This window comes from Balaenoptera musculus, chromosome 14, assembly GCF_009873245.2.
Source record: "Balaenoptera musculus isolate JJ_BM4_2016_0621 chromosome 14, mBalMus1.pri.v3, whole genome shotgun sequence".
Taxonomy (NCBI): Eukaryota; Metazoa; Chordata; class Mammalia; order Artiodactyla; family Balaenopteridae; genus Balaenoptera; species Balaenoptera musculus.
Window position 1 is genome coordinate 40,456,649 of NC_045798.1, and position 15,741 is coordinate 40,472,389.

At 39.1% G+C, this 15,741-nt stretch overlaps 1 protein-coding gene across 6 annotated transcripts in view; it reads right to left on the reverse strand.

Moving 5' to 3' along the window:
- The window catches only part of TMEM241 (transmembrane protein 241), a 106,662-nt gene extending 95,459 nt beyond the window's left edge, over window positions 1-11,203 (reverse strand). For 5 of the 6 annotated variants that reach the window (XR_005016209.1, XR_005016208.1, XM_036823369.1 and 2 more), the window contains exons 1-3: window positions 11,056-11,203; window positions 8,620-8,666; window positions 2,211-2,288 (exon numbers count right to left, since the gene is read on the reverse strand). Coding sequence is in view for 4 of the 6 variants with exons in the window: in XM_036823369.1 (XP_036679264.1) it covers window positions 2,211-2,288; window positions 8,620-8,666; window positions 11,056-11,127 (197 nt within the window). In the remaining 2 variants the exon portion in view is untranslated. The remainder of the gene's footprint in view (window positions 1-2,210; window positions 2,289-8,619; window positions 8,667-11,055) is intronic. The other variant, XM_036823368.1, reaches the window with a different exon arrangement.
- Window positions 11,204-15,741: the final 4,538 nt, after the last annotated feature.

Below are 15,741 nucleotides of genomic sequence, written 5' to 3' on the forward strand. Positions count from 1 at the left end.
CACAAAAGGACAAATACTGTATGATTCCATTTAAAGGAGGTACCTAGAATAGGTAAATTCATAGAGACAATGTAGAATAGAGCTTTACCAGGGGCTTGGGGGGGGTGTGGAAGGAAAAAGGGGGAGCTATTGTTTAATGGGTACAGAGTTTTTGTTTAGAATGGTGAAAAGGTCTGGAAATGGATGGTGGTAATGGTTGCATAACATTGTGAATGTACTTAATGCCACTGAATCGTACACTTAAAAAATGTTTAAAAATGGTAAAATTTATGTTATGTATATTTTACATACAAAAAATGTTTGAGTATGAACAATGGCATCGCTTTTAAGAAAATATGACTAAGGTAATGTTTATTTAATTTTAATTTTTTTTTTTTTTTTGGCCGCACCACACAGCCTGTGGGATCCTAGTTCCCCGACCAGGGATCGAACCCAGGCCCTGGGCAGGGAAAGCACAGAGTCCCAACCACTGGACCACCAGGGAATTCCCTAAGGTAATGTTTAAATGACCATTATGAACAAGTAAATAATTCACATCAGAGATTATAAGATAATCATAGTCAGGAACACTGCAAAAGTGGAAGATCCATGTTGATCAGAAGTGGACCCCAGTCCAAAATCTGATGGCCAATTCCCTGATTCTAGTCCAATCTCTTGCTTCTGTGGAGGAATACATTCAACTATTTGGAGTCAAAATGCTTCATCATTTAACTAAATCTTAGAACTAAATCTTAGAACTATCACAGGCCTTGTGAATTCAGGGCTCCTATTCGTTTAAATGAAGACCCATTCTCATTGAACTATCCACCATAACAATGGAGTATAAAGTAAGACCTGTGCTTAATATCACATATAAAATCCCAAAATTTTATATTTTGGGGTTTCATCAAGTGGAGGACACTCTACCATGGAAATGTAAAATTATGACTTAATGAACTACTCCTTTGGATTAGTTAAGCATCTTGCGTGTGATAGTCTTTCAGAATAGGGACTGTGACGTAATAGGGTCAGGGAAATTAATCCACACCTAAGTTCCCAGGGCCTCTCCCTTGTCAAACTTCTTCATACCAGTGTTTTGCTCTCCAGTTAAATACCTTCAGAAGAAGCCAAAATTATTAATATTTATACTGGACTCATTCTCGAAGCTTCTCCAGAGTGCCAAGCCAAGGGATGACTTAGCAATGAAGCAGTTAATTTAATTCATGGAGAAGCTGGGCAGATAACTTGGACCACAAGGCAAATGATTTGGCCTGATCATTCAGTTGGGTTGTTTACCTTATTCATGTAAAACTTGACTTCATTTTCTTTTCATTTTGTGCATCATTTCAGGCAAGGCATGATGTTCTCAAAGAATCATGAGGATTTATTTGGGTGAGGCAGGACTGAATAGCCAATTCGGATTACAATTTTGGTTGAAAAATGTCATTGTCTTTGACATTTCTTTCAAATCTATTTGAAAAGCGGTCTTAATAGGATCATAACAACAATGTGTGATCTGAATCGGACCCTGGATCAAATTTTTGTGGAGAGGGTTATAAAGAATATTACTGAGAAAACTGGCAAAATATGAATCGGTCTATACATGAGATAATAGTATTGCATCAATGTTAACGTCCTCATTTTGATAACTATTGTAGTCCTGTAAGAGAACATCCTTGCTCTTAGGAGATACATGCTCAACAATTCAGAAGTAAAAAAAAATCTGCAACTTACCTTCAAATAATTCAGAAAAAAATTACATATATACATATATGTATGTATATATCAAGTAAAACTGATAAGAGAAGCAAGGTGAAATAATAATTGGGGAATCTGAGTAAAGGATATGGGACTTCTTTGTACTATTTCTAACTTTTCTGTAAGCAGGAAATAATTTCAAAATTAAAAATTTACCCCCAAAATTTAAAGCTGATTTAATAACTTATTCATAGAGGTCCTATGATCTAAAACAAAGCCAAATTAATATGGTATTATAAATTGTATATCTCAATTTATTTTAATATTATAAGAGTGGCATTATTAACCAGGAAAACACTACTTGAGCTCTATTTGATTACAAAATCATTTAATTTCAAGATTAGAAGGGAATTAAGAGATCATACAACTCAAATAAACACCCGTGTTTCCCAATGTAACACCAGAAGAAGTTAAATAATACACAAGGAAGCTGAGTATGAGTCATGAATCAAGCACAGAAGAGGTGGCCCTACCTTGAACTGCTGTTGATCTCCGCCCAGCCCAGTTTCCATGACACATGAAGCAAAAGTCCACCAATTAATGTCTGCCACCTGAAAAGGATAATGGCCAATGTGAATTTAACAGAGTGCCATGGTCTCAAATGCCATCCACCCCCAGCAGATCTGTCGAGTGACACAAATATACACATGTGATCCCTCTTACAACTCCTTTCTCCCACTTTCTCCAAATTATTATCCCAATTCTCAGACCCATCCTTCTCAACCTCTACTATTCCCTGAGTCCAGCTGTACCAGTCAGTGTTGACGCTGATGTTCTCCTCTTCTTATTCTAGACTTTTCCCGAACAATCTCACCCACAGCCACCACTTCTCCATGACCTCTGCACTAATGATTCCCATATCCCCCTTCTCACGAGGATATGGCCACCCTGATACCCCACAAGATCCCGATGATAACATGACTTAAACATTACCTTGAACTTCCCTCTCCCCATCCTGGTCATTCTCCTACTATCCCTAATCAGCCAAACCAGAAACCTAGATGTCATCCCAGCCCTCCTCTGTCATCACCTCCCTCAACAACTTACAAAATCCTATTGACTTTATCCCCGTAACCTCTCTGAAACCCGAAGCCTTCCCCTCCATCCCTCTGCTTAATTCAGACTCTCATGATCCCACACCTGGACCATAGCATCAGTTCCCTAACCGGTCCCCCTCTCTCCAGGGTTGCCCGATACCATCCATTCTCCATCCTGCAGCCAAAGGGTCTGTTCTAAAATGCAAATCTAATTGTGCTCCTTGCTTGTTTTAAAAATGGCTGATTCTTCCTGGTGCTGTAGGCAGCAGCCCTCAGCCTCTTTTCTGCTGCAACACACTTGGGGTCATGAAGCTCACGTGAGACACATTTCCTCACGTGCAGAGTTTAGGTGGAGTACAGGTGACAAGATAAACACCCCTCCCTCTCCCACTGCAGAAAGCACAGCAAAATGCCAAATGAGTGACCAGTACTACAGGCATAACTATATCCTGTTCCACACTAATTGCTTTTACTCTATTTTTGGTGAGTCATTCATAAATTTCAAAACCTTATTTTTAGTTATGACTTGAGACACCTACCTCGGAGGTGATTACAGCACACCCAAGTGTTGGGACACGACACTGGAGAACCCCTGGTCTACAGGACCAAGTCACTTGCATGTGACATAGAAGCCTTCCAGGACTTGCAGCTGCCCCTCTCCAGGGTCAGCTCCTGTCCATTTGCCAGTGGCAGCCACATTCCAGCCACAGCGAACAGGCCATAGCCCCTGTAATGTGCCAGGCCATTTCATACTTTTTAGAGTTTGCACATGCGGCCCTTGTGACCCACAACGTCTTCCCTTCTCCTCCGGGTTGGTGGACACCTGCTCATCCTGTAAGATCCAGGTGTTATGCCTCCCTTGTGAAGACTTCAATGACACCGCCAGGCGGAGTGGACAGATATGGGTCGTGTCCTCCAACAGCTTGGTCTGGAGCAGTGGATCTCAATTATGTGGATCTTCCCTCCCAGGGGACATTTGGAGACATTTTTGGTTGTCACAACTGGGGATGGGGGAAGAGTTGCTACTGGCACCTGATGAGTAGAAGCCAGGATGCTGTCCCACACCTTACAACGTGCCGGACAGCCCTCCACCACAGAGTTATCCAGTGCAAAATACCAATGGTGCTGAGGCCGAGAAACTCTGGTCTAGAGGCAAGTAAGCTAATTAACCAATAATTACAATAAAGTGCGATACAGTCCTAATGGGAAGAGTACCAGGTAGCACAAAACACCCTAGCAGAGGCAGTTAATCCAGTCTAGGGGGTTGGGTGACTCTTCCTAGAGGAAGTAAATTCAAGCAAAAGCCTGAAGCCTGTTCAAAGCGGGAGGCCCAGAATGGACCAGGGCCCACAGGTAAGAGAGACAATGGCTCCGGCAAAGCTTCTTAGAGAGGTTCAATTGGCCTGACCTTAGCATGTGAGTACTCGAGGCAGGGGCTGGTCACGAAGGGCCATGTCAATCGTCAACGAGCTAGGGCTTCAAACTGGGGACCCACTGAAGGGTCTGCAGCATGGGAGCGACACTGCCACATTTACCTTGGGGAAAGCTCTGTCTCTTTACAAGGGAGAGAATGTTTGCTGAGAGAAGCAAGACCAGGGGCCAGGAAGCAAGTTAGGAGTTGTTAGGGTGATTTAAGAGATGACAGTGGCCCAGGAAGAGGCGACGAAGAAGGTGGACAGGTTCTAAAGATGTTTAGAGGTCCTAGTTGGGGTGAAGACGTTGGGGTGAAGGAGACAAAGAAATCAAGAATAACACAGGTTTCTGAGTAGGGCGACTGGATAGAAGGTACCATTCACCACAGGTAAACTGAAGAAGAAATGAGCAGGCCCTGGGAGGGCAGGGATTTTTCTTTCCTTCACTGAAGTAGTCCAAGTGTCTAAAACAGTGACTGGCATATGCATGCGATCAATTTTCTTAGAATGAGTTATTCTGCCCTACTATGTGCCTCCTGTGTGCCTGGCATGGTTATAGGCATCAGGGATACGCCAGTGACAAAATGGATTTTTTTTGTTGTTTAATTCTTGTATTTGTAGACCTTACATTCTATCGGGGGAGGTGCATTCAGTCTGACATCTACAGAGAAGGAGGGGAAAAGGCAATTCAGGTGAAAACATCACCTTTTCCCACTAACTTCCCTAAGTCCCTCTACCCGGAGAGAAGTGAAAGGACAATCAGGATCAGAAAATGAGAAAACAGGGACTTCCCTGGTGGCGCAGTGGTTAAGAATACGCCTGCTAATGCAGGGGACACGGTTCGAGCCCTGGTCCGGGAAGATCCCACATGCCGCGGAGCAACTGAGCCCGTGCGCCACAACTACTGAGCCTGCACTCTAGAGCCCGCAAGCCACAACTACTGAAGCCCGCGTGCCTAGAGCCCGAGCTCCGCAACAAGAGAAGTCACTGCAATGAGAAGCCCACGCACCACAACGAAGAGTAGCCCCCGCTCACAGCAACTAGAGAAAGCCCGCGTGCAGCAACAAAGACCCAGTGCAGCCAAAAATAATAAATAAATAAAACTAAATTAAAAAAAAAAGAAAAGAAAATGAGAAAACAATATCCCAGCTTTATTGACTGAAATATACACGATCATGGATGATGTTTTTTTTAAGTTTTGCTGTGAAATATTATGGAGAAACGACCAAGTAATTCTAAAGTTCATCTGAAATAACATATCGGTGATAATATAAAGAACAAAAATTCAAAAGCATAAAAAAGTGGTGAAAAGTCTTCTCCCCTTCCCTGTCCACTATCTGCACTTCCCTATCCACCACCTTAGTGGTTCCCTAACGTAACCACTCTTACTAGTGTCTTCATCTTTTTTTTAAATAAGGAAAACATACACACATTTCTACTTGATGGTAATGTACTATACTGTTATGGACTTGCTTTTGTTCTCCATTAAATGAATCTTGAAGACCTTTCCTTGTCAATACACAAGAGTTTCCTTATTTTTTAACATTTGAATAGTATTCCATTAGGAATACAATATAATTTATTTAATTGGTTCTGTATAGATGAAAATTAGGTTGTTTAAAAAATGCTCTCTGGGACTTCCCTGGTGGTCCAGTGGTTAAGAATCCGCCTTCCAATGCAGGGGACAAGGGTTCAATCCCTGGTCAGGGAACTAAGATCCCACATGCCGAGGGGGAACTAACACCCGCAACTGAGACCTGACACAGCCGAATAAATAAATATTAAAAAAAAAAAAAAGTCATTATTAAAAAAAAATGCTCTCTCGTGGATGGACCTAGAGACTGTCATACAGAGTGAAGTAAGTCAGAAAGAGATAAACAAATATCATATACTAACGCATATATGTGGAATCTAGAAAAATGGTACAGATGAACCAGTTTGTAAGGCAGAAATAGAGACACAGATGTAGAGAACAAACGTATGGCCACCAAGGAGGGAAAGCGGCGGGGGAGGGGGGGATGAATTGGGAGATTGGGATTGACATATATACAGTAATATGTATAAAACAGACAACTAATAAGAACCTGCTGTATAAGAAATAAATAAATAAAATAAAATTTTTTTTAAAAATGCTCTCTGTCACAAACAGCTGCAATGTTTCACATGTACATCTTTGTACATATTTCATTTACATAAATGCGAGTAAACCTCTCAGGTAAATTACTGGAAGTGGAATTGCTGGATTGAAGGATTCAAACCATTGCTATATTCTGCCAAAGTGCCAATCATAGATATTGTACCAGTTTTCCACCCATGATCAATATATGAGAGCACCTGCTTTCTACATCCTCATCAATGCTACATTATCAAATTTTGAAGTTTTATTTTGCAAATCTTGTTGGTAAAAATATATCTCAATACAGTTTAAAATTATATTTTCTTATGAATGAAGAATATCTTTTTATATGTTCAAGAGCCCTTTGTAGGTAGGGATTTTTGTTTTTGATATAAAGATCTGGTTTTAGTGCACTGGGATTGTATAATTGCTTTATATTTTTTAAAAATAATTGATGTTTTATTCATAGTGAATATTCCATGGGTATTCGAAAGAGGGGCATAATCTCTATTTTCAAGATAGAGTTTGATATTTATATATTAATTGTATTATTTATCAAATATATATATATGTTCTAGTGTTTTGTTGGTCCAATTGATCTGTCAGGGAAAAATAGTAGTAAATTTGTCTCCTATCACTAGTATGTTTCTATTTATCCCTGGTATTCCTGCTGTTTTTATTTGACAAATGATGATGCCCTGTTGTTTGGTTGATAGATATTCATCACTATTTTATTTTCACTTTGAACTGCATGCTCCAGCATTATAATGTGTCTTTTCATTTTGAACTGCATTGCTTTAGCATTGTAACACAGCTTTCTTCATTTGCTTAATGTTTTTGTCCTGAATTCAACCTTGATTGATATTAAGATCTCTATCCCTGCTTTTCTGTGTGCAATTGTGTGATACTTAAAAAAAAAAAGGAAAAAGAGAAGAGGGATGGCGTGCTCTGCCACATATTTAAATGTTATAATAATGAAAACAATTTACCACTAGCCCCTTTCCATAAAAACTGACAAATAAGTGCTCAAAAATAGACCCTAGAAAAATGACTTTACATATGATACTAACGACCCAAAGGCAAAAGGAAGGATTATACAATAAATATAATAAATGGGGCTAGTATAAATAAAACACCATTAGGGGAGGAATGATTTCTTCACATTGCACCATACACTAAAATAAACGGATCATAATTAAGAATTGAAAAAAGCTTTAATGACATATAGGTGAATATCTACATCGTCTTGTGATAGAGAAGAATAAACTAAAAGCAATGGTAGCTATCACAAAAGAAACGATCAATTTAAAAATAAAATATATATTTTAAAAAGAAGGGGGAGGGGGTGGAGGTTTGAGGTGAGAAGGCGAAATGTGAACGCCAGAGCACTCCATGCTGCCTCTACCATTTCTCTAGACTGTTGACCCGATTCTACATCATTTTCTATCTTCCTTCTAATAATAGCATCGCTCAGTCACAAGATCACACACTGGATTCATCTGTGTTTCTCTCTGCTGCTTCATTCCTATGTTCAAACAATGAATTCTCTATGATGTCACTTAAAAAAACTAAATAATCAAGGTAATTATAAACAAAATGAAATGGCAAAGAAAAAATTGAAAAAAAAAAGAAATTCCAGTAGATATGATAGAAAAGTGGTTGACATCCTTTAAATATGAAGAATTCATTAAATAATAAAAAAATACTAAAAGCCTAGTAAAAATAAAAGGGTTAAAAAAAGAAAAAATAAAATAAAAGGGTAAAAGGCACAAATAGACAATTCACTAAAAAAAGAGATACAAGTGGATAACATAAGAAAACTGTCCAATTTCATGAATAATCTAAGAAATCATAAGACAAAATAATGTGATACCATTTTTTGCTCATGAAATCAGCAGAGAGAGGGAAAAAGTAACAGTCATGGTTTGAGTACAATATCATAGAAACTTTCATACACAGGCTGGGTTACAATGTAAATTGGTAAAAAGATTCTGGAAAAGAATTTTTTAATATTCAAGCAGACTACTAAAGAAGTTCATGTTCTTTAATCTAAATTTCTTATATAGGAATCTATTCCAAAGAAATAGCTAGAAATTTGGCAGATTTGAATGCAAAAAATGTCTGAGAACATTGTTGTGTTTATACCCCCAAAATGGGACACAATTCAAATGCCATTTAATAGAATGACTAAATAAATTACACTATGTCTATCTAATGAAAAAATCTATGCAGTCATTAAAAATATTTTGAAGAACATTTAATGATGCTGGTTGGACATTTCCTACAAATGTATATAAAGCACATAAAAGATACTCACCCTTGGAATAATGTAGGGTAGGTAAATTTCAAGACAGACAGGACATACTGAAAAACAAATACCAAATTAATGGACATTTTCAAATTATAGAGAGTTGATAGACCATATAATCAAAGAAATCCCTACTAAAGAAACATAAGTATACTCAAGTTTCAAAAAGGCTTTTTTTATTCCTCCCCAAAAAATCACACACTGGGAAAAAAAATGACCTTCCAATTCATACTAAAGAGAGGGACTAAGTGAAGTAAGTCAGACAGAGAAAGACAAATATCATATGCTCTCACTCACATGTGGAATCTAATTTTTTTTTTAAAGTGATACAAATGAACTTACTTACAAAACAGAAACAGACTTACAGATATCGAAAACAAACTTATGGTTACCAAAAGGGAACGTTGTGGGGAGGGATAAATCAGGGGCTTGGTATTAACATACATACCCTTCTATACATAAGATAGATAACCAGCAAGGACCTACTGTATAGCACAGGGAACTCTACTCAATATTCTGTGATAACCTATACAAGAAAAAAATCTGAAAAAGAATGAATATATGTATATGTATAACTGAGTCACTTTGCTGTACACTTGAAACTAACACAACATTGTAAATTAACTATACTCCAATAAAATTAAAAAAAAAAAAAAAGAGAGGGGGGACTTGCTTTCCCCAGGGTCACCAGAAGCCTGACCATCTCTCAGTTGGGGACGCAACAAAGTGGAACACACAGCAGCTGGGCCAGATATTGTGGACATCTGACCCCTCAGCATCTTCCCAGACCCCAGAAGTGCCATGTTATAACTGCGGCAGCTCCAGAGAAAACCGGACAAACCCCAGGACACTGTCTGTTTTCTCGGGGTATCCACTTTATCTACTGCCCAGTTTACCTAAAAATCCACCGCCCTCTATGTTTCTCTTCAAGTAAGAACTGCATCCTATTCATTCTTTCCTTTGTTTTCCTTCCATTTTTAGGGTTTTGTTTGGTTTTTGCATTCTTAGGATTTTTTTTTCTAATTCTTCTTAGGTATATTACATTTTTAGATGTGTTTTTTAAGGATTTGTTTAGAGCCAACTCAGCTAAGGTCAACTTGTATTTTTATTATGTCTTTTAACCAAATTTACAGCACATTATGAATGGGAGAACTGTATTTTATCTTTCTGGGTATCTTTTTCTATTTTTTTCTATGACTGAACACTTTAAGAATTTTTTAAAAGCCTAAAAACCATTAAATGGCTTTAAGCAAGGGTTCTACTGATACTTCACATGATCTGAAAAGCGCAATAGACTGGTGTTGGGCAAGTTTACATTTATATTTTTTTTCCCCATGGATTAATCAACACGTAATTCCCCTTGTATGAGCTCCTAAATGCCACAATTATGGTTAACTACCTGTGCTCTGGTCTGTGTTTCCTAGGAATGGACCTTCATCCTTCTCTGAAGTGTATTTACTCACACAATTCAGTTTGTTCCCCTCCACTTTTCCATGATATTTTCTTTGTAAAACTGAGACAGAGAAAGGATTGAGCATGTGGGCCATGACCTACATCATCCTCAACAATGTTCATGACGATAACAAATGCTCATTTATCGCTATCTGTTAATAGTTCTTTTCCAGAGAAGAGGGTTTTATTCTCAAGAGGGAGTGGGGAGAGAGCAGTCAAGACCCTACAGTGGGGGAAGGTGGTCCTGAGCTCCCTATTGCCACTTTGGCTTGGTGTCCACCCTGGAGTCCAGGACAGGGGGTGATGCCCCACTCTAGCCCACAGGGATCCAACATTTCCCCGCATGGTACCAAATCCAAGGCCAGCTTCTCCCTCTGAACAAAACAAAAGCATGGTACCACTGCTTTTCTGCCTCTTCATTAAAAGGGTTTTACGACATTAAACAAAATTAAGTTTACATCTTATTTTTTTATATAATTCCATGAAAAACTCTTGAATATACTGGAAGTGGCTGGGATGGAGACAGAAAAAATAGGTTTGAGAATCAGTGGTGTGAGGCAGAGATGGAGATGGATTGATATCTTCTATTTAAAGGTTTCTGGAACCTTGTGGGGTTCTGGGGCAGGGGCATGTTTAGAAGAGAAAGCAGGATGTGTATGATTTCTTCGCCTACTCTTCCTCCTCGAGGGAACAGGAGCCAATTGCTTTTTCTTTCCTTAAAAAGTGGTCCACATATCCAAAAATTAAATTCACCAGTCAAAAAATCCAGTTTCCCAGGAGATGTAAAGAATGCATTACAGGACGAGAAATGCGGACAGTACCGTCCAACAAATCTTATTTCTAAAAGAGCATCGTACACAGAGTCGTTTTCTTCTCCATCGTCATCAAGAACAAATCAGATAAAAAGCTGGAGGCAACATTTGTTCTACACACGATTTGGGGATTCAGATCCCCCACGGGCAGTCATCAGCACCCCGCCCCCGCCCTCCTCACCTTGTTCGTGAGGTAAGAAGCCAGGTAGCAGGTACAAAACGTGAGGCCGACCACGCACCTCCTCATGCACATCTGTTAATTTGCGCCCCTTCCCGGGGACCCCGCAGGAGCCCCACGGCCGACGCGCGAGCCGCGCCACCGCCGCCGCCGCCGCTGCTAGGACCGCCACGTGGCTGCGAGCTCAGCCAATCCGCGCAGGGACCGCCCCCGGTGCCTGCCTCTTAAAGAGGCCGCGCCTTCGCAGGCCTCATAGCCTCGCGGGGGGCGGGGCGGCACCCAGCTGCCTAGGACAGCGGAGGGAGGAATAGGTCCACCAGGGCTGCGACCACCGGTAGAGCAAGAGCGGACAGTAGTCGTCGTAAAAAAGTAGAAAATGGTAGAAGTGGGGAAAAAAGCAGCTGACAGAACAGTTCACAACAGTCCATTAGCATTTAAAGGAAAAATGTCCAGAGCTAGCTCTAAGCGGTGGGAGCAAAATGTTGTTTGTGCTTTACTGAATTTTCCCAATTTTCTTCATCGAGTCTGTACTATTTTTGCAAACGACACAAAAAAGCTAACAACAAGAAATGTTATTTTAAAAGAAGGAAGGCTGAGGGGGCAGGAACTATAATCAGTGTAGTTTTTTCTTTAGGAGAAGTCAATCCAATTGCTTTGAAATTTCCATAAAATAAATCCTTCCAGAAGTAGAGTTTCAAGCACAGCCCCTATTCCTAGTCTCTAGGGAGGAAAAATGACCTAGTTAGGCTTCGGGCAGACAGTAGTAAACATGCACAAAAACATACTGAGGGACTTTGTCAGGAACTAGAGGTACAAGTGTCGGCACATATAGAAACACACAGATTTTTAGAAATACCCCATGCACCAGGAAGCCTTCACTCTTTTTTATCTGTATGCCCAATGTAAAATTGCTTATCAAACTGTATTATCCAAGAAAATACTGGATATATTGTCTCCACATAAAACACAAATAAACTAAAAAGTTAATTTTCCTTGACAATATTTAGAAAACCTATTTCAGAGCTAAACAGTCCTTACAAAGAAAATTTTTGCCCGATAGAATTTGCTTGAAATAAATGGTTGTTATATACCTGAGATTTCCCTGAACTCTTTTAAGAGGTGAACAAATTCAATTCAGGCCTTATTATTTCCTAGTTATTGCTTAACCTATTTTCTTTGACAAAATTTGCTTAACAAGCAGGAACAACCAGAACAGTAAAGAACCATGCAAATAAAAGTTGACTTTTGTAGCAAAAGTGCTGTAGATCTTACCAGAAGTGTTGATTTTTCCAAAGCTGCATTATTCTGTTCCACAAAACAAACTAAACTAATACTGAATAAAAATGAAATTATCAGGTCTTACATTGATAAACAACAAGCTGCTATATGTGAGACTGTGTTAGACCTTCTATTCACACAAAAAGATTTAACTAGTTGTATTGTTAATTGAGATCTTTGAGACCAAAGGGTCATAGTCATTAATTTACTTTTTGAAAATTGACTGGTAAGTGCTCAAAAAATGTTTCTTGAATAAACGAAGAAGGGAGCTTGGATTAAACAATAACTTGTGGGTTTTTTCCCCTCACAAATCTTTTCTAATAATGAATTTTTTGACAGCACACGTGGACAATTCTCAAAAGACAGCAGAAGCGGCTGCACACTTTTTGAAACTTCCTAAATTCCCCTTAGGAAAAAAGAATATCAACATCTCTTATGAATATAGATGCAAAAATCCTCAACAAAACACTAGCAAATGGAATCCAGCAACATAAAATAGGAGTATATACCATGACCACATGTGATTTATCCCAGGAAATGAGGTTGGTTTAACATCCAAAAATCAATTAATGCAATACATCATATCAGTAGAGTAAAGAACAAAAACCACATCACCATCTCAAATAGAAACAGATAAGGCATTTGACAAAGTTCAACACCCTTCCATAACAAAAACATAAAAAGAGGAACTTCCCTGGCGGTCCAGTGGTTAAGACTCTGCGCTATCACTGCAGGGGGCACAGGGTTCAATCCCTCATCAGGGAACAAAGATCCCACCAACATGTTGCAAAGCACGGCCAAAAAAACAGGGACTTCCCTGGTGGCAAAGTGGTTAAGAATCCGCCTGCCAATGCAGGGGACGCGGGTTAAAGCCCTGGTCCGGGAAGATCCCACATGCCGTGGAGCAACTAAGCCCGTGCACCACAACTACTGAGCCTGCGCTCTAGAGCCCACGAGCCACAACTATGGAGCCTGAGTGCCACAACTACTGAGCCCTCGCGCCTACAGCCCGTGCTCCGCAACAAGAGAAGCCACCGCAATGAGAAGCCTGCGCACCGCGACGAAGAGCAGCCCCCGCTTGCCGCAACTAGAGAAAGCCCGCGCGCAGCAACGAAGACCCAATGCAGCCAAAAATAAATGAATAAATAAATAAATAAATTTTAAAAAAACATAAAAGAAATTAGAAAAAAAGAAGGGAACTTCCTCAACATAATAAAAGTCATCTACAGTTAACATTATGCTTGATGATGAGAGACAATGCTTTTCTCCCTAAGATCAGGAATAAGACAGGGATGACCATTCTTGCCACTTCTATTCAAAATTGTATTGGAGGCTCTATCCAGGAAAATAAGGCAAGAAAAAAACTTTAAAGGCATCCAGATTGCAAAAAATGTAAAACTATCTCTGTTACAGATGACAGGATTTTGAATACAGAAAATCTTAATGAATCCACTAAAGAAATACTATTAGAACTAATAGATGAGTTCAGAAAGGTTGCAAGACACAAGATCAAAAAGTCAACTGTATTTCAATACACTTGCAATGAACAGTGTGAAGAAGAAATTAAGGAAACAATTTCATTTAAAATAGCACCAAAAAGGGGAGTTCCCTGGTGGTCTAGTGGTTAGGATTCGGCACTTTCACTGCTCTGGCCCGGGTTCAATCCCAGGTCAGGGAACTGAGATTCTGCAAGCCCCACAGCCGTGGCCAAATTAATTAATTAATTAATTAAATAAAAATAGCACCAAAAAGAACAAAATATTTAGGAATAAATTTAGCAAAATAAGTGAAAATTTATACTCTGAACACTACATAACATTATTGAAGGACACTGAAGAAGACCAAAATAAATGGAGAGATACCCCATGCTCATGGATCAGAAGACTTAATACTGTTAAAATGGCAATATTCCCCAATTTGATCTACAAATTCAACACAAAACCCCATCAAAATTCCAGTTGGTTTATCTGTAGAAATTAATAAGCTGATCCTAAAATTCATATGGAAATTCAAGAGACCCATTATAGATAAAACAATCTTGAAAAAAACAAAGTTAAAGGACTCATAGTTCTTGATTTCAAAGATTACTACAAAGCCTCAGTAGTCAAGACAGTGTGATACTGGCATAAGAATATATATATAGATCAATGGAATAGAAGTGAGATCCAGAAGTAACTCCTCACACTTATGACCAATTAATTTTTGACAAGGGCACCAAGAGAATCCAAGGAACAAATTTAACCAGTAGTTCCAGGACAACTGGATATCCACATGCAAAAGAATGAAGGTGGACCCCTACCTCATACAACATACAAAAATTATCTCAAATGCTAAGTGAAAGAAGCCAGTCACAAAAGACCACATGCTGTGTGATTCCATTTATAGAAGTAGCCAGAGTGGGCAAATCTATAGAAACAGAAAATAGAATAGTGGTTGCCTGGGGCTAGGGGAAATGCAGAGTGACTGCTAATGCGTGTGGGGTTTCTTTATGGGGTGATGAAAATGTTCTAAAATTGATTGTGTTGATGGTTGCACAACTTAGTGAATATACTAAAAAATCATTGTACACTGCAAATGGGTGAATTATATGGTATGTGAATTATACCTCAATAAAAGTGTTATAAGAAAAAACAGACCCCCCTAGCAGAACCACATCCCATGGAGACCACCAACTTCAAAACTAAGGGAAAGAGGATAATGACAATCCTTGAGAGTGCTAGGATTGGAAGTGGCCATGAGGGGTAGTTCTGATACTATTCTGTTTCCTGATGGTTCCATGATGTGCTCACTTTGCAATATTCATATAGTTGTGTATGTATTACTTTGTATTTTTTTGTATGTGTATTTTACTTCAATAAAAATCACACAGCACAAAGAGACAAAGATATGGAAAATATGAAAATGTGGTTAAGAGTCATGGTGGACAGAATGAGCAGGTCTAATTCTATTTAATATGAATTCAGGGACTTCCCTGGTGGTCCGGTGGTAAAGAACCCGCCTTCCAATGCAGGGGACACGGGTTCGATCCCTAGTCGGGGAACTAAGATCCCACATGCCACGGAGCAACTAAGCCCATGCACCACAACTACTGAGTCTGAACGCCTCAACGAGAGAGCCTGCATGCCATAACTAAGACCTGACTCAGCCAAAAAAAAAAAAAAAAAAAAATGAATTCAGTAAAAAGAGAATACATAGAATGTGAGAGGCATTTTTTCCCAGAACTAATGTAAGGCATGAATCCTCAGATACAGTGAATCCTGAGCAAACCAAATGAAAAGAAATCCACTCTCAGACATACTTACATATTCAAATTCACATTTTTATTGTATTAAAAATATACAACATATAATTTGTTATATAACCATTTTAACCATTTTTAAGTGTATAGTAGTGTTAATTACATGCACATTG